At 39.8% G+C, this 19,003-nt stretch overlaps 1 protein-coding gene across 5 annotated transcripts in view; it reads right to left on the bottom strand.

Moving 5' to 3' along the window:
• The window catches only part of LOC149823129 (pre-mRNA-processing protein 40A-like), a 41,899-nt gene extending 23,106 nt beyond the window's left edge, over positions 1-18,793 (bottom strand). For 2 of the 5 annotated variants that reach the window (XM_090018659.1, XM_090018660.1), the window contains exons 1-12: positions 18,594-18,751; positions 18,441-18,506; positions 16,960-17,030; positions 16,802-16,870; positions 16,373-16,711; positions 16,055-16,252; positions 15,826-15,902; positions 15,388-15,457; positions 2,481-2,533; positions 2,320-2,377; positions 992-1,380; positions 815-884 (exon numbers count right to left, since the gene is read on the bottom strand). In XM_090018659.1, the coding sequence (XP_089874785.1) occupies positions 815-884; positions 992-1,380; positions 2,320-2,377; positions 2,481-2,533; positions 15,388-15,457; positions 15,826-15,902; positions 16,055-16,252; positions 16,373-16,711; positions 16,802-16,870; positions 16,960-17,030; positions 18,441-18,506; positions 18,594-18,630 (1,497 nt within the window). In that variant the 5' untranslated portion in view covers positions 18,631-18,751. Of the gene's footprint in view, positions 1-814; positions 885-991; positions 1,381-2,319; positions 2,378-2,480; positions 2,534-15,387; positions 15,458-15,825; positions 15,903-16,054; positions 16,253-16,372; positions 16,712-16,801; positions 16,871-16,959; positions 17,045-17,511; positions 17,570-18,440; positions 18,507-18,593 lie in introns of all 5 variants that reach the window. The other 3 variants (XM_090018663.1, XM_090018662.1, XM_090018661.1) reach the window with 3 other exon arrangements.
• Positions 18,794-19,003: the final 210 nt, after the last annotated feature.

The following is a 19,003-nucleotide window of genomic DNA, read 5'->3' as shown; positions in this document are numbered from 1 at the left end:
TGCGGATGCGGTGATACAGCACTTTAAAAAACTTGGGTGCAGGGTTGCGGGGAGGGTATATATATAATTTTTAACAGTTTTAAGTTAACACTACGTGTATGTGTGTGCATTTATGTATTTATATATATAATATAGATAAAAATGGACTTGATTAGGGTTAACTGAATCTACTTTTGGATAGAAATGGACCTCAGTGTGGTGGACTTCACCTAACACAAAGGAAGTTGTGTCCAAGTGTCGCACCCGCCTGGGTGCGGGTGCAACGCGGGTGTGGTGCCCTGTTAGAAGAGTCCGTGTGACATAGCTTCTCAGTCCACAGAAAAATGTTTACCGATGTCTTGTGATATTATCCAATATCAGAAAAAAAGGCAACAAAACCTTGTTAAAACATCCTTCCAACAAAATAAATTAGCTAACATCCTTTTATAAATTTATTAAAACAAATAGAATAAGTGAATCAAAAACATTATTAAACAAGAAAGATTAACCTCTATTGTGTCTTCCAGTATCCACATAAAAAAATATGGTTTGGTCAAATGAATTGGCATAAAAAAATACATGCAGTAAACAGCAGTTAAAATAGAGCAAAAAATGCCAGACAGTAAATTTGTTGCAATTCAAAAGCAACCAGTCAAGCCTGAGCAGACAAAATATAATGACAGCATCACACCTGAACACTCGAGAGCAGTTCAATATGCTTCAGGGAACAAAAGTGAAAAAAGAAACATTGAAAATAAATGGCATGGAACGATAGCTCCTACTAGCCCCAGATAATGACAGGATCGACTAGAAAAGGAAGAATGAAAAAGAGTACCTCCAAATTCTGGGATAATGTTCCATCACTTGCTTGTGCAACATCAATTGGTAATTTTGCAAAATTATTTCTACAACAAAAAGGAAAGTAAAAATTGGCAATCTTAAAAGTGAAATTCTTTAAACTCAAGGAAAGACGCATAACATTGAGAAAAGACAAAGCTAATAGTACACATACGCTGATACTGCAGAAGATATGTCCATGGAAGCTGCAGTTCCAGTGGTAGCAGAAACATGGGTGACAGCAAAAACTGAAGAACTGAAACTTGGCAATCCAGGAGAAGTCAAAACCCCTACAGAAGCAGATACCAGAGCAGGAGATACTGCAGGCATTGATGGTGAATTGGATGAGAGTACTGAGGGGTTACTAATCGTTGGCATAACTAGGACAGGACTTGATGCAATTCCAGATGTTGCAACGATGGAGGATGGTGCAGCAGAACTAACAACATTAGTTGGCATCTCTGTGGTAGAAACAACAGGCATAACCGGAGCAGATGAACTCACAGTTGGTGCCTCTGGATTCAATGCCTGAGAAGCTACCTTATCAGCCTGTTCACGTGCAAACTGGCAGGAAATAAAAGAGTTTAGCGTAATCAGATATCTACTAGAGCTATTAACAAGTCATCCAGAAAGAAAGAATAATCAAGAATTCTGCAAGCATGTGCCCAGCACACACGCAAAAACGAAAATGGATGGATGAACCCACACCCACCAACCCACCCTTCCCCTCTCAAAACACAACACGCGCGGGGACACTGGCAGGAAATAAAAGAGTTTAGCATAATCAGATATCTCCTAGAGCTATTAACAAGCCGTCCAGAAAGAAAGAATAATCAAGAATTCTGCAAGCACCTGGCACATACGCACAAACGTAAATGGACGGATGAACCTGTTAAAATGTAATCCATATATATCTACATCTATAAGAAAAATAAGAAAAGGAAAAATGTAAAAAGAAAAGATATATATATATATATATATTTTTGTAATACCCGATAAGGGTAAAATAGTCTTTTTATCCTTCACGCATATTCTATTTGGAATGTGCTTCTTTTCTTTTTATATTTTTCCTTTTCTTATTTTTCTTTTTGTTCTTTTTATTTTTTTTAGCCATTGAGGGGCCCACACTTATAGACGTTGGGCCCCTCCAACTGTTGGAGGGACTCCAAAGTCTATATGTGGAGCCCCTCCAAGGGTTCTCAAATGTATATATAGGGGTCTCACCCCCTTTGTATTATTTAAGCTTTTAGAAAAAGCTCTCTCAACATTCAATAAAGATTCCTTTTTGTTTATGCCTTTGTGCATTTGTAATCTTTTATAAGTGTTCATCTTGTGCCTTTGTGCACACATCACATGTCAAGAACTTAGCGCTTTTGTGCACATAGTAGCTTTGATGACATTTTCATAGAACCCACCCCCTCGCAAAACACAACACAAGCACGCATGCACGCTCATGCACACACACACACAATTCAGCTCCAGGAGAAAGTGCCATGTAAGAACCTTGAGTTCATCTGGTATTGTCCATTTAGATTGCTTGGTGACCTTGTTATAATAGTACCTGAAAATTTTGCCATCAAATATCAATAGTGAAAATGAAAAACAACCATAAAACAGACGACGGAAGGAACCAAAAGTCCAAAATAGCCAAAGTAATCACTCACTTCCTTCCTTCTGGAGTAGTAAATTCTTTCCAGACAGTTGATGCTTCAGCCCTCTGCAATATAAAGCAAAATCAATGGATTTGACAAGAAAGAAACAAGAAAATGAAAAAAAAAGGCAGCAAGAGGATAGATCTAAGAAAATATATGTTTCTGTAATTAACACCCAAAAAAAATGGACCTGACTAGAATCAAAATAATTGCAAAAAATTTACAGCAAAAGCAACAGATATGATAAGAAAGCAGCAAGAAAATAGAAAGACAAGGATAGCAGGAAAATATATTAAGACATAAGGAAACAACATCAATATTCCAACCCCTAACCATTCCAATAGCTTCAAACCATTGATGTCACATCATCATGTAATGAATCTAGTGTTTTATTCAGTCAAACCCAGAGTTGCCAACCGGGGAAGCGGGAGCAGGAAGCGAGGCACTTCCAAAATTTTAGGAAGCAGGAAGCACGGGACGACTTAGAAACGAACCAAGAATTGTCTCGGAAGCGAACCGGAAGCGAGGGGGAAGTGAGAGGAAAGCGAAAAAAGTAAGAAAAATAAAAAAACACAAAAAATAAAAATAAAAAATAAGGGGAAGCGAGGGGGAAATGAGCTTCCCAAGCGAGCTTCCCCTAAATGGGAAGCGCACTTCCTAATTTTGTCGGTGCTTCCCCGCACGTTTCGAAAGCGCCATGTTTCGCGCTTCCGAAACGTGCTTTGGGGAAGTGTGCTTCCCCATACGGTATGGCGCTTCCGGTAACCCTGGTCAACACTAAACTTGCTGGCATAGTTATCCAGATCACGACAGCTACAATAGTTGTCAAAGCATCAACGGCTTCTGTCATGGGGAATACAGAAGATGGCACACCATGTTTGCAAAAGCTACTGAACTTGCCAGTATAAAAGATAAAGAACATCTCTCGTGTAATAAAACATTCTTCCAAACAAAGACTCTGACTTAGTAGAAGAGCAACAACAGAACCCACAAGAGAACTCGATGCATTCACACACTGCTCAAGTTGCAGCACACTAAGAAACAACTTGAAAAAAGAAGGAAATTTAAAAAAAATGTGCTAGTTTATTTTCATATACAATTAAATGTTTAAATCCCATATGTAACATCTTTGCACACTCGAAACCACCAGAGGACTTGTATCAAATTTGCTGGGATCCATCCAGTTACAAAGTAACATAACAGACATTAATCATGTTATGCTATTGTAGGCATCAAATAATGGAAATAACTATCAAAGACAAACTACATACTTGAAACTGATTTTCTTCAGCAATATCATTTCTGTTATACAACATGATAATAGTTGAACAGGTCAAACTTATACAACATCATCACCCCGCCAAAAGAACAGAAGAAATCATGGACCCAGATTATAAAATGATAATAAGGAACACCCAAGCACTAATTGTGGAGGAAATAGAATGAATAAACTCAAGTTCTCATGCCAGATTTCCAAATGAGTTCAAATAACTAAAAAATTAACAGCTTGTGCTGGTGCGAACATGTGAAAACAGGACATTTTGTGTCCATGCCTACAAGCAAAAAATAATTCAGATTTAACAAATAGCTCCAAATAATCTGAGTGCACCTCTTTATGGCAACTCAATACTTAACCTGCCAAAGAAGAGTGTAAAAAAATTATAAAACAAGAGCAGGAGTATAAATATATGACCACTTGAAGGGGAATGATGACAAACCCAAACATTACACCTGTTCATATCCAAGAGCAGAAACAATAGGTTTCATATCCAATGACATTATAATATAAGAAAGAAAACCACGTATATTCATGGGTTTCAAAAGAAACAAAATGATCCTAAACAGCTTATTTATTGTTAGGTTCATTCAATCTCGGACCCTTTTGTAGAAAACTTGTTCTAGAGTTATTTTATTCTACACCAAAACTTGTTCTAGGGAAACCCGCTTCTCGGAAACTTGCTTTGGAAGCGCAACACTCCTCGCTTCCAAAACTTGATGGGAATCTCGATTTTCTCACGCTTCTCCTATGCTTTCCACATGCTTCATCTATTCCTCTTATATGTTTTCCCACTCTACTTTTCATGTTTTTTATGTGTTTTCTCTCACTTCACACTCACTTCCATGTGTTATATCTAAATTGAGTCATCTTTTTTAAATTTTGTTAAAAATTTAATTCTTACACTAAAAAATCATGAAATTTAAGAATAGTCACTTTGATTTTAGTTTGTATTTGCATTCCATTTTGATTCCCATTCAATTCTTATATTATTTTTTTTTTAATTTCTCGCTTCCCGCTTCCTATACATTTTAAAATGCATCGCTTCTCGTATAATTTCCCGCTTCCGCTTCCTAGTCTGGCAACCTTGTTCTACACTTTCCAAGCATTTTAGCCACTTATTTTATCTTCTTCTTTCTCAGCCATAAATTAATAGTTTGAAAATTTTCAGTTAGCTCATAACAATTACAAGCCAATCGTTTTAAATTTTTCAGAGGTAGTCCATAACAATTACAAGACACTATCAAGATCTAAAAATGATGACTGCCAATTTAGAGAAAGCAAAGGAAAGTGAGTGAGAAGCGTGAGAGGAAACACATAAAAAAACATGAAAAGTAGTCTAAGAGAAGATAATAAGAAGAAGAAATGAAGTGTGTAGAAAACATAAAAGAAGCGTGGGAGAATCGAGATTCTCATCAAGTTTCGGAAGCAAGGAGTATCACGCTTCCGAAGCGAGATTCTGGGAAGCGGGCTTTCTACCTATCTAAGAAGCTTCTGGTAACTCTGGTCAAGAATATATAACCTGCATTAAGACCATGAGCCTAGAATCAAGCATTCAGAACAGCAACAACAAAACAAACAAGTCTAAGCAATCAACTCATGGTCATATAGACACAGACCTCAGGATATCTATGCAATATCCCTCGCAAAGACACTAAACAGCTTTAATATTTCCTAAACATGCATGATGCAAACTAAGATGGCCCCACATGTGCAACCCCATTGAAAATCTGTGTTTCAAAAATGCGGATACATAGGGGGGGGTATTTGACTGTTTGTCCAGGCTTGGACAGGACAGTGTTCTTGTTCAGGAAACAATATCCAGGACATGAGCTTTTTTATTTTTTAAAAAAACCTGTCCCTGTCCTGTGGGATGGGTAGACGCACAGAACAGCGCGTCCTCTGTTTGACGGGGACATAGTCCCATCGACGAGCAGGACACACATTCAAACGCACCCTAGATGTACATGATTCATGGACAGGACATAAGTTCGTAAAAATATTTAAAGGATACAGCAACATGTGTATAGATATTATAATAATAATAACAATAATAAAGTATTAATATATAAAATATTTTGTATTTTGCACAGGCACTTTTGTGTTTCATATTATACTTTATGAAAGCATTTTTGTGCTACTATAATTTAATTAACATAAAGTATCTTAATTTACCCATCTATAAGTGCATTTTTTTGTAATATTTGTAAAATGAGATGACAATGTGCAACAATCTCTCTCTCTAAAATAAAGTATGTCGGTCTTCATACATGCATGCATGTAAGCTTATGTGCATGCATGTCTATATGTATGCATATATCTCTTTGCCTATGTCACCGGGACATGCCATTTTGGTGGCATGTCCAGTGACATGAGCGAAAACACTAGTCTTTATTTTAATAATTTTTATTACTTTTCAAATTTATTTTCATAGAAAAGTTATTTTTAATGTTAAAATATTTAAAATAGTAAATTATTTAAAAATAGGTTTTCTAAGTACTGTCTATATAAGAAAAGCCATCATGTCATTCAATGTTATGAAGGGCAGAGAAAACCATCACTCCTTTATTTCTGGTACTTGCAGGGAGCGTAAACATCATGACAAATGCCTCTGTGAAACACAAGCTATGAACATAACGACAGAAAAATGGTACTATGGACAATATATTAAACTCAAAATAAATCAAAATTCTAGTAGTTTCTAATGCTCGAAGAGGTACAGATTCATGAAGAAATGACACAGATGAGTTGCTGATGTTCAAATAAGAAGTGCAACATGCATATCTGATAAAAAAAAAGAAGACGTAGATTACAGCTTATGGACAAGGGGTGCACGTAGAACCTTGGATCTGATTGGTCAGAATAATGAGGTGTCGAGCTCCTACTAGCCAATAAATTGCTTAAGGGCTAAGAAATAGATTTAAAGAAAGCTAGAGGAATTTGATTTAGGGTTTTAGAAGGTCTAATCTCGAAAAGCCATGGTTTAGGTAAGTTGGTTTGGGTTAAGACACATTTTCCTTGGCGAAACAACCCCAATATGGTAGTTTTGGACAACTTTTCTTGGTTTTATCAGAACTCTCTAAATATAACTCATTTTAAAATGAAAATTTTTTATTTTTTGAAAGATTATAAAGTTATATTCAACTTTTATTTTATGCTTAAGACCTAAAAACGTAATTTGATAGGTCAATAAAAGTAACTCAGCAAGTTACATTTGTGATCTTTTATATAACATGAGTAGAATTATTTACTTCTAAACAAGGATTGAAAAGGGAAGTTTGCACAAGGGTATGCAGTTTCTACTTCGCGATAGATGAGCAATGACACACTTCCTCATCATAATAGCCATAGGTACAGCAGATTAAATGTGCACCAGAAACATGCTGTGCAGCAAGTGATTGTGACTTAATTCAGTTCAGAATGAAGACTTGGTTATAGGCACTGAGAGTTAGAACTTGGAACTTCAAGTCTCTCATGTCCACCTTTGATGCAAATTCGCCCTGTTCTAGAATAAAAAGAGATCTTTCAACAGAGAAAATAGGTCAAATGGCATCACTCACCCAACTGGATGCAGTGTGAGAACATATTAGACTATCAGAGGAAGCAGCTCAGTTGATACTTGAGTGTCTAAAAGAACATTTCTATAAGAGGTTGATATTCTTGACTTTGAGTAGTGGGTAACTACAATACAGGAAGAAGAAAGAGTCCATGTGATAGAGAAGCATATGTTAAGATGGTTGTACTGAGCAACAAAAAGAGAAATGACAATAACAATATTGGTCAGGATGGTTAAAAAGACACAAGTAGAAGACATTTGGAAAATAGGAAAACCAATAAAAGCTTGGGCAGATGGAGGGTGTTTAAGACTATAGGGAAACTAAGGTTGTAACTCTAAATAGGAAGAGACGAAGGACAAAGACTTGCAAAGCAGAACCCAAGTAGTTGCAGCAAAGCTTCATGGATGGTGGTCGGTAAATGCTTGAGCTGCTTCCTATGGTCCGGTTCACATTGTCCTAATTGAGAACCAGACCCCAGGCAAAAACAAAGGTTTGTTTCATTCATAATGACATTTTAGATGTAGTGGTAATGCCAATGTAGAGAAGGAAAGCTCCTTTTATTAGAACATGGCTTGTCCTAATTGTGAACCAGACCATAGGCTAAACAAAAACATGTCTCATGCAGTCTCACGGGCCTATTTCCTTCAATAGGCCAGCGCGGCGCGACGATCCTTCCTCACCGCCGCAAGCCTACTTATCGCTCACTTGTCATTCGTGGAAGCTTGTAATCAAAGAGCAAGAGAGAATAGAGAGAGAAGAATTGCAATCACAAGAAGCAATCACGAGGGTGAACAAAAGAAAGTTCAACACATTTGATTCATTCAAAATTTAGCCCGTACGTACGCCTCTTGCAGTTCAAGTATACAAGCTGCCCCTTCGGGGTATTGATTAACCTGAACTGGGCAGCTTACAACAGACTCAACAAAAGCAAAACAGACTCTAGACGCAACTTTACAATGTAAGTCACAAGGGAACATGCTCCCCCCTTCAAATCATGCATCGTCCTCGGCGCCATCGGCGCCATCTGTTTCATGGTAAGGCCTGACTTCAGCCGGGTAACGGCTGTTCATCCGAAAAGCTGACTCCCACGTAGGTTCCGTTGTTTCCTCCCACTGCACTAAGTATTTCTTCACTTCACCCAAGTAGTTGACCTTGTGGCGAAAGATCTGACCGAGGTACTTCTCGGCCCGTTGTGTTGCCGAGGCCCTCTGCATGATGGGAGCGCGTTGTGGCACGCTATGTTCCGGATCTCCGTCATCTGTATGAAACGGTTTGAGGTTGCACACGTGGAACACCAGGTGCACCTTGAAATCTAGGGGCAACTCCAGCTTGTATGCCAGTTTGCCCACCTTCTTTGTGATGGTGAATTGTCATTTATACTTTTTGATCAGTCTGTGGTGACGCCCGAGGAAGATGCATGTGCGATCAGGATAAAGCTTCACCAACACTTGATCCCCAACTTAGAACCCAGCGGGCCGACGATGCTTGTCCGCCCACTTTTTCATTCTCTTTACCGCCTTGTATAGAAAGGCCTTCGCCAACTCATTCTGCTCATGCCAGTCTCGAACAAACTGATAAGCGAAGGATGGCCTTCCCTTTTCTTGCACGGCAAGAGTGTGTGGGGTCAGTGGCTACTGCCCCGTGGCTATTTCAAACGAGTTGTGGTCTGAAGACTCACTCTTCTGTAAATTGTAACAGAATTGTGCCACGTCAAGGAGCTTTAATTTTTCTGACTGACACTAACAAAGTACCTCAAGTATCCTGTTGATGCGCTCTGTTTGCCCATCGGTCTGCGGATGAAAGTTTGTTGAAAACAGCAAATTATAACCAAGTAGCCAAAATACTTCACGTCAGAACTTGCCCATGAAGCGAGCATCGCGATTACTCACAATGTTCTTTGGTATGCCCCAGTGCTTCACCACATGCTTTACAAACAACTCTGCAGGGCACTCCTTATAAACTGAGATGAAGGTGGCATACTTTGAGAAACGATCAACCACCACAATGATGGAACTGGTGTCATCTACCTTCGGCAGGCTAACAATGAAGTCCATGGAGATACTTTCCCAAGGACGTTCTGGAATCGGTAGAGGCTCAAGGAGAACGGTTGTCTTCTGGTTGGTTCTCTTGTCTTGCTGGCAGACGAGGCGTGTTCGCACATACCCCTCCACACCGTCTCTCATATGCGGCCAATAGTAGCCGCGCTCAAGGAGTGTTAAAGTCCGCTCCTGACCAGGATGGTCGGCCCATAATGTATCATGACACTCCTTAAGCAATTCTCGACGGAGGTTTTCCCACCGTGGCACGAAGATGCGTTCCCATTTTGTCACGAGGAGGTCGTCCTGTAGCCAAAATCATAGAGTCTTCTCTGCCTGCGCCAAATAAACAAGGTGTTGCGTCGTCAGATCCTATTGCGTACATTCGTGAATGTGACTCAGCAAAGTGCCCTATAAATGCACTTCGAAAGGCTCTGCACGCGCAGCAGTCAGTTCAGCCCTACGGCTCAAGGCATCCGCAACTACATTGGTCTTCCCAACCTTGTACTCTAAGGCAAAGTCGAATTCAGCCAAAAACATTTGTCATTGAGCTTACTTAGGCATCAACTTCTTCTGTGTTTGAAAATAGCTCGTGGCAACATTGTCCGTCTTGACGACGAACTGGGCACCCTGAAAGTAGTGTCGCCAAGTCCTGAGACAATACACGATGGTTATCATCTCACGTTCATGCACCGTGTAACGCCTCCCTGCATCTTTTAGCTTACGACTCTCATATGTGATCGGATGGTCATCCTACATAATAACTTCGCCGATGGCAAAGTTTGAGGCATCTGTGTAGACCTCAAAGGGTCTCGAGTGAACAGGAAGTCGCAGCACTGGCTCCCTCACTAAGGCTTTCAAGTAATCGAAGGCATCTTGGCATGCTCTTGTCCAGAGCCATACTTGTTTCTTCTTTAACAGGTGAGTGAGAGGCGCAACAATGAGGGAGTAACTTTCAATGAATCGTCGATAGTAATTCGCTAAACCAAGGAATGACTGCAACTCTGGGACTTTGCTTGGTGGAACCCATAACTTGATGGCTCTTATCTTTTTCCCATCCATGCGCAGCACACCACGCCCCACAACGTGGTCGAGAAAGTTGATCTCCTCCTAACCGAAGAGACACTTCTCTCGTTTAACACAAAGGTCATTCACCTTTAGCACCTGAAACACTGTTCGCAAGTACCCAACATGTTCCTCTATGTTGTTGCTATAGATCACAATATCATCCAAGTAAACTACCACAAACTTGTCTAAGGGTAGAAAATCTGATTCATTAGTGTCAGTGAACGTGGCTGGAGCATTCGTCAACCCAAATGGCATTACTAAGAATTCGTAAGCACCATAGCGGGTGACGCAGGTTGTATTCGGCTCATCACCTGCCAGTAACTCAATCTCAAGTCTAGCTTTGAAAAGACTCGGGCATTGTCCAACTGATCGAACAAATCTGCTATTGGTGGCAACGGGTATTTGTTCTTTACCGTGACCTTGTTTAGCACACGATAGTCCACACACAACCACTTGGAGCCGTCATGTTTCATCTGAAATAAGACTGGGGCACCAAATGGTGCTTTCGATAGATGAACGATGCTTGCATCAAACATCTCGTCCAGCTGCCTGCGCAGCTCTTTCAGCTCATCTGGCCCTATGTGGTATGGAACCATTGTGGGAGGCTTCGCTCCCAGAGTCAACTCAATCTTATGGTCGACCTCGCGTCTTGGTGGAAGACGCTTCGACAATTCCGTATGCATGATCCCCCAAAACTCCTCCAACAATGGGGCTAGGGTCTGAGGCACTTCTGCTTGCACCTTCCCTTCTTTTGGGTGCACGGCAACTAAGAATATCTGCTTCACACGCTTGACACCCTTCTTCAATTACATTGCCGATAACACTGAAGTCTTGCCTTTCCGAATAAGGCATTGAATTGTGTGTGACAGGTTTAACCCCATAATCGTCAACAAGTTAAATTTTGGCAGCAGCATCACATTCTGGTTGCGCAGAAACTCCATACCCAAAATCGTCTGGGAGCACCACAGAGAAGTTGACTTTGTCGGCGCAACTCCCAATTTGGATAGCCACATACTTTGCTTCACTAAAGATGGTCTTGGCCTCAGAGTTCACCGTTTTGATGGTCCTCTGTTTTGGCCAAGGCTTCATGCCTAACCGCTCCGCCTCTTCCCGCGAGACGAAATTGTGTGTGGCCCTGGAGTCTACCATTGCTGAAGTAAACTTTCCATTCGTAATGATTTTCAGGTACATGAGTTCCTTACTGACATGCATGTTTTCAGCCGCGCAACTTCTAGCTGCGTTAATCGATCGCATGGCCCCCATCTTGGTTGCATGGTCTCAGTATCACTACATTATGCCTGCACTGCATTGGCTTGCCCATCGTCCTTTACAAGACGTTTCGGACACCGCCTGGCGATATGCCTATCGCCACAGAACCAGCAAGTAACAATTGTTCCCTTGTTATAGTTCTTGAAATTCTGGTTCTTATCAAATTGGTGGGATGTCTACGCCTCACCTTTGTTATCGTGTCGCTCATCCTTCTTGCCTTTGTAGTCAAGCTTCTTTTCGACCTTGATTGATGGAGTGAAGAGCTTGCGCTGAGTGTCAGCTAAACGCTTGGTTGTTACATATGCATCTTCCAAAATATTGGGGTTGCTCCTTTCCACTTTTCCCATGGCTGAAGTCCCATAATGAATCAATTGAGTTTGTCCTCATCTGTCATGTTAGGCACCTCAAGCATAAGCTTCTAAAACGTTCTAACATAGTCTTGCAACGAACCAGTATGTTGATCCGTCATCATCATGTAAGTCGGTCTTTGCGCATTCTTCAGAATGAAGTAGTTGCGCAGTTCCATTTTGAAGTCGTCAAAGGTATCTATCACGCATTGACCCCTCTCCATATCACTGCGCTTCCGCCTCCACCAAGCGATAGCATCTCCATCCAGTAGGTTTGATGTAGCCTTAATCATGAGATCTTCAACTATCACATTCTGAATATCCGAGTAGTCTTCTACTTGGAACAAGAACTTCTCAATGGCCTTGCTGTCGCGAGAACCATTGAACTTTGCTAGTCTTGGCACATCAATCCTTGATGTTCTCTCACCCTTTCCCCCATTTAGGGTTACTGTCCGCTGCAATATGCAGTTCTTCAACTGAAGCTACCCTACTTCGGTCTATAAGTCGGCCACTGTTGTCGTCAGCGAAGTGACATGTTCCACCAGTAAGATCACCTGCTCTTGCAGGCTCGTCACCATATCATTAAGTCTGTTGAATGATTCAACTGCGCATAAAATTGCTTCTTCATGCGAAGTCACATCTTCCACCAGCTTGTTGATAGTTGCAGCCATTTGCTCTTGGCCCCGAGGTGAACCCATCTCCTCAGCTTCGGCAACTGTCTTGCCTTTGGTATTACGCAAGTTTTGATAGGGCACCACGATGTCTTGCTCACAAATCATAGCATGTCGACGCGTCGGTCGACACCGACTCCAGAGTCCCTTCTCCAGCACGAGAACGTGCTTTGGTACCACTTGTCATGGTCCTATTTCCTTCAATAGGCTAGCGTGGCGCGACGATCCTTCCTCACCGCCGTAAGTCTACTTATTGCTCGCTTGCCAGTCACGGAAACTTGTGATTAGAAAACAAGAGAGAATAAAGGGAGAAGAATTGAATCATAAGAAGCAATCACAACGAGGGTGAACAAAAGAAAGCTCAACGCATTTGATTCATTCACAATTTAGCTTGTAGGCCTCATACAGTTCAAGTATACGGGTTGCCCATTCGGGGTATTGATTAACCTGAACTGGGCAGCTTACATCAGAAAGCAAAACAAACTCTAGACGCAACTTTACAATGTAAGTCACAAGAGAACATGCAGAGTGACATTTTAAAGTTTATAGAACTGCCAACATAGAGAAGGGAAGGCTTCCTTCTCTTTCAACACAAGGATTTTTCTTTTTTAAGGTGAGCGAAATCATATTACGGGTCAAAGCCGAATGTGGTGGGCTAGATACCCCACATAACAAATTTTTCATCTGGGCTGCAAACTAACCTTTCTCTACAGTTTGAAAGTTAGACAACATCAAATTTACAAATTTGATGGAAACGAAATGCACAACATCAAATTTACAAATTTGATGGAAACGAAATGCTTAATGTAAAACAAGTCATCAATAAATGGAAAGATAGAAGTGTCTCTCTTGAGGCATATGCTCATGAATTGTCCATGACTCCATGACATCCAAAGATTGTAGAAAGATATATTAGTCCTCCAGATAATACAGAAGGTAGGTGTTGCACCCATTGAAAATAAGATGAGAGAGAATCGTTTACGGTGGTTTGGACATATTCGGCGAAGGCCTAATGATGCTCCAGTTAGAAGAATGGAGAAATGGGAAAATATATTAGTTAAAAGAGGTTGGGGTAGGCCTAGGAAGACATGGATAGAGGTGATAGGAAAGGATATGAATGCTTTGAACCTCACCGAGGACATGGCATTGGATAGAAGTGATTGGAGGAGAAGGATTCATGTGGAAGACCCAGAATGATTTTCTTTGTTGGTTCATATCGCTGACCCCATATAATATTTTGGGATGAAGGCATAGTTGTTGTTGTTGTTGTTGTATGCAAGCTGCATGATTCCCATATAATATTTTTACCCATATGCTTGCAGATATTGGGAATCATAACCAATAAGGAAAAAGAAAAAAGCAAACAAAACCGTCATGGTTCTGAACAAGAAATAATCTGCATTCCACCTGCAGTTGACTTGAAATAATAAGGTGCTGAATTTCCAAAATTGGCCTTGCAATAAGGTGACAGAATCATATGAAACTAATTTTCCTATTTGGGTTGCCGGTGGTTGAAATAAAGTGCAAATAAATTTTGGCATTTAAACTCAAAATACATAATTTTTTAAGCCAAAATTAGATTGGATACTATGAAACCAGGCAGGTGAGCTAAGCAATATCAGCCAAAAGTATTAATATTTAAACACAACAGTGAAAACATACACCAAGCAAAATAAGGCAAGTGTACAATTTGACCAATAGAATAACCGCATATCTTCCCTCACACAGCAAAAAGCAGGTGGCTAGGAAACCATTCAGTAGAACTCCCAGCAAACTTAATATGACCATCACGAATTCAGTAATGTACAAGCAGGTTGTTGCAAGATGAAAAACGAACTCATGCCAATTCATACCTCTCATTGAAGTAGTAAATCATGCACAAAAAAACCCTTTTTGAAGCCATCAAAATCGAGCAGATCATATTGGATAAACTCAGTGTGAAAGAAAGCTATGAGAGTAACATCTAAAATAGAAAGCTTAAAGTCTCACTGAGCAATGGAAGAGGCATATGATAATAGAAAGGAATGATAAAAAATGCAAAATTCGAGGAGAAAAATACAGAATGCTATAATATCCAGCATAACATGAACCTAATATCAAGAAAAAATAGCATCATCATACTTAACTCTACAGTGAGCAAAAAAATTTGCAGCCACTTCAAAGCTCCACACATGCATGTGCTAGCAATATCATATACATCAGTTCACAACACTAGTTCTTGACTGACTCAGATCTAGCTATTACTCGTCAAATATTTAAGATGAATTCAGACCGAAAAAAAGATAAAAATGTTAGAACATATAACACACAAAAACACAACATAAGAATTTTTTTTAGGAAGAAGAGAGCCACCAATTTGTATATTGTCCCTTCAAGTTAAAAGAAAAGGTGAATAGCAATGAGTGCCTTCCTTGAGAAAAGAGAAGCCCTTCCTTCATAAGTAAGCATATAGAGCAGTTGTATTTTCCTCCTGACTTTCCAAAAGATATCTACAAACCAGTGGCAGGACATGCAAAGAAACAGAGAGTCCGCATAAAACAATTTTGTGATTTTAAGTACAGACATCAATTGTAAAGAACATCAAAAGGTAACCAAATTCCACAGCCTTAAAACCAAATTCATCCAGTGATAATACAACCAATAAAGGAGAATTTTCCCAGAGTAACATAACGCGTAAACTTTTCTGATTACTCACCTCAATAGGGGTCATCAACTCTAAAGGTTTCTCCCAACTGGACTGCTTAGTCTTTTTATTGTAATAATACCTATGCACCATGAGACAAATATGAGATCCCAAAGAATGAATTAAATAGTAAACCACCTTCTAAAACTCAGACAGGAAGCAAACAGTTGGATATGGGTCCAGTCATGCTTGAACCACACTACTGGAATTTTTTTTTTAAATCAGGTTCTTATGGTAATTCATATCTCATATTGGAATCAAGGATCTGGATTTAATTCCAGATTTGATGACAATAAATAAATTTGTTCACATATATGTGCTTCTCGGACCCAAATCCAACGACATTGGCCATTTATGTACCAAAATCTGACCCATATTTTATATCTACCACCAGTTGATGGCTGAACCAGAAACAAGCAACTGCAAGTAGCATAATGTAAGCAAAAATACCTCTTTCCATCAGCAGAAGAGTGCTCTTGCCAATCTGAGGAAGACTGAATATTAGAATTAGCTTGAGTAGTTGCTGCCTGAATTCCAAATGAGAGAAAATTAGAATCACATAGGTCAGCAAAACAAAAGCAGCAATTAGAGAAGTTTGCAATTGAAAAAAATCAAGAGAGAAATTTTCTAAAGAACAATGGCATTAACTAAAAGAGAAAAGGTTGCATCCATATGTTACCGTAACAGTGGAAGATGCTACAGACTGCTGGCTAGCTCGCAGTGATGGTGTAACAAGTGGCCCACTCTGGACCCCTGATGGCAACCATGGTTGTCCTCCTGAAATAGGTGGTGTATGTATTTGTGAAACAGGCTGCTGATATTGGGAGGGCATATTAATATTGCTTTGAGGCTGGCTAATAGAAGATGATGTTGCAAACTGCAAATACAATTTGCCATATATAAACAATCCTGTTACCTTGGATCCTTGTACTGGTCGTATGAATGAGGAGGGAAAAGGAAACTAAAAAACACTAAGAAACAGCAAGCCATGTCTCACAGTATAAGATGAAGATAACGGCACTCCAGGGCCTCCAAAACTGGCAGGATGACTACTCATAGCCTGAGGAGTTTGCTGAGGCAGAGACAATCCAGCTGCAACAGGCATACTGTGTGAAGCATAGGGCCCTGAAACTCCTTGTGAAGAAGGTGCAACTTGGCCTGGTTGGCCCGGCCTAGGAAGGAACTGCTGCATCGATTGTGCATACTGGTTTTGCTGTGTTTGTACAGGAGAAGGCATCATACTGTTGGGTGCTGGAAATCCTTGACCTACAGGTCTAAACTGCTGAGGTGCTGATGGAATAAACTGTTGAGTTTGTGATGCAATGATTGGCCTAAACTGCAAAATATCATTCATGTCAAATAACGACATTGACTAGGGAAAGAGTGAATAGTGTGCGTACAAAACAATTCTGATCAAAATTATTACTTGCAAGGACATTGGTGAACCAAAATTCTGAGGTGGACCTGTTGATCCCACCATGGAAGGCCTAGGTGGCTTTCACAAACACAAACAAACATGATAAGCACCATAACCTTGTCAAGATGATAATACCAAGTCACAAGAATGGCACGAGTTTAATATACCTGTGACGCAGATAATTGTGGGTTATTGGCCATTTCCTCTTCCTCAACAATATACGCAATGAAATTTATCCCTAATGCAATCCCACTGGGGATCAGATCCACAAAAAGTGAGTTCAGTCAAAACTCAGTGAATGTATGCATTCGCATGTGTATATATATGTAGATACAAATAAATATGTAAATACAAGTATAAAAGAGGGAATCATGATTTTATGATGAATTAATTAAAAGAAATTTCAATATTTCCTTGAAATTCAGGAAAGCGCATCAAATAAATACTACACTTATAGCATCAAACAAATATCAAATATCTCTGTTTAAACCATTTTGGGCAGTCGTGGTTGCAATTCTTAGAACCACTCTAATAGATTTATATGTTAATTTGAGTGACTCGAAAAGAAACTGGGTGCCAACTTCCAAAGGAGCTTTAATTAACAAATTTAGATGACTCATATGAGACTTGATGGATCCATGAGATTTCATTGTCAGATCTAAAACCAGACACCTCAATCACAAATTTCAGGGAAAAAATTAATAAACAAAGGGATTCACCAGCATCATATGATAAATTCAGCAACAGCAGTCGAAAATTCAATGAGAGCAAGAGCACCTGCACAATAATACACTAAACAAAATCAGAGATATACTATATCTCTCTGTATCCCATTTGTAATGGTTACGATTGCAACTGCTAATAACAGCAATACTATGTCTGAAAGGTTACACGAATTCATGACTCAAAGAGAATCACAAATCGAAGGACTGAACTCAAATGACCCATAAGACAATGGAAACTATGAGATTTCATTATGACCCACAAATATCAATTAGGTCTCTCTTTGACCGCTTCAAAAAAAAAGTTGTCAAATAATTGGATCAGCTCAGAATAGAAAGGTTTAGACCTCAGTCAACTGAATCTTGACAGAGTTTAAAGGCTAAACTCATGGATGGCTTTCTCGGAACTCGGTATTGGATAGCCAGATAGCAAATCAGTGAATCACGAGTCGACTCGGTGACTCGGACGAGTCAAGGTTTTTTTATTAAAAAATATAACAAATTTATTAACTTTCAAAGTCATTAACACTATACAATTTAAACATTCTGAAACAACAATTTCTAAGCACACAAGTAAAGGGGAAAAAGAAAGAAAAAACAGGCAGCTGATTTCTCTGAATTTCAACCATTAATCACAACGATGAAACAACCGAATATGATCACAATAAACGCTACACGATTACCACAGGTTGACACTAAACGGACTTTCTGAAGGCATAAAAAAATGCATAAACAAAAGGCGAGAAGCAAACTGCTTTCAAAGTAAAGCGAAATGCTAATTACACAAATTACAAAAGCAGCAGCAGAACTGCCTCCAATTGAAGGAACAAAAAAAACTAAGAGAATAAAAGAGTCCATCACTATCGCAAAAGTAGCATAAGGAGAATGAGAAAAACGGCAAGCAACAAAGAAAGGGAAGAACGTACTGAGAAGGATCGATTGGGCAAGGAACCCTGCAATCTTCGGTCTTAGGGTTGTTATTCCCAAAAAATCTGAGAAAAAAACAAAACATTGGGTAAATAATAAAAGGAAGCGATTTCTTCCCACAATGAGAGAGAGCCAGAGAGAGAGCAGGCCACCAGGCTGAAGCTGCGAGCTTAGGGCCAGCTGGTTCATGGCCGAGAACCTGAGAGAGTGAGAGACAGACGGACCACAGTCGCCGTGATTGTCAGTCGCCAACGCCGGAGGAGAGGTCGTGATTCGCAGCAGCGAGAGGCGAGATTTTTTTTTTCTTGGTTACTACTCGAGGGCTTAGGGTTTCAATTTGACAAAACAAAACAAAAAATGATAATTGATTTTTGTTACAAAAGTCGCTTTTCTTTTTGTTTCGACTCTGCCGATACGTATCAGTATCGCGACTCCGCGATATCCCCTAATTGAAACCCCACTAATCGGCCGAGTCTCGATAGTGCAAAATGATCATAACTCTGACGAGTCGCGAATGACTCCGCACAATCACTCGTGACTCGGACGAGTCAAACGATTTTTA

Source organism: Nuphar pumila, chromosome 10 (assembly GCF_984573655.1).
Source record: "Nuphar pumila chromosome 10, dmNupPumi1.hap1.1, whole genome shotgun sequence".
Classification (NCBI taxonomy): Eukaryota; Viridiplantae; Streptophyta; class Magnoliopsida; order Nymphaeales; family Nymphaeaceae; genus Nuphar; species Nuphar pumila.
The sequence above is the reverse complement of the archived record's forward strand: the minus strand, read 5'-3'. Positions and strand labels throughout refer to the sequence as shown.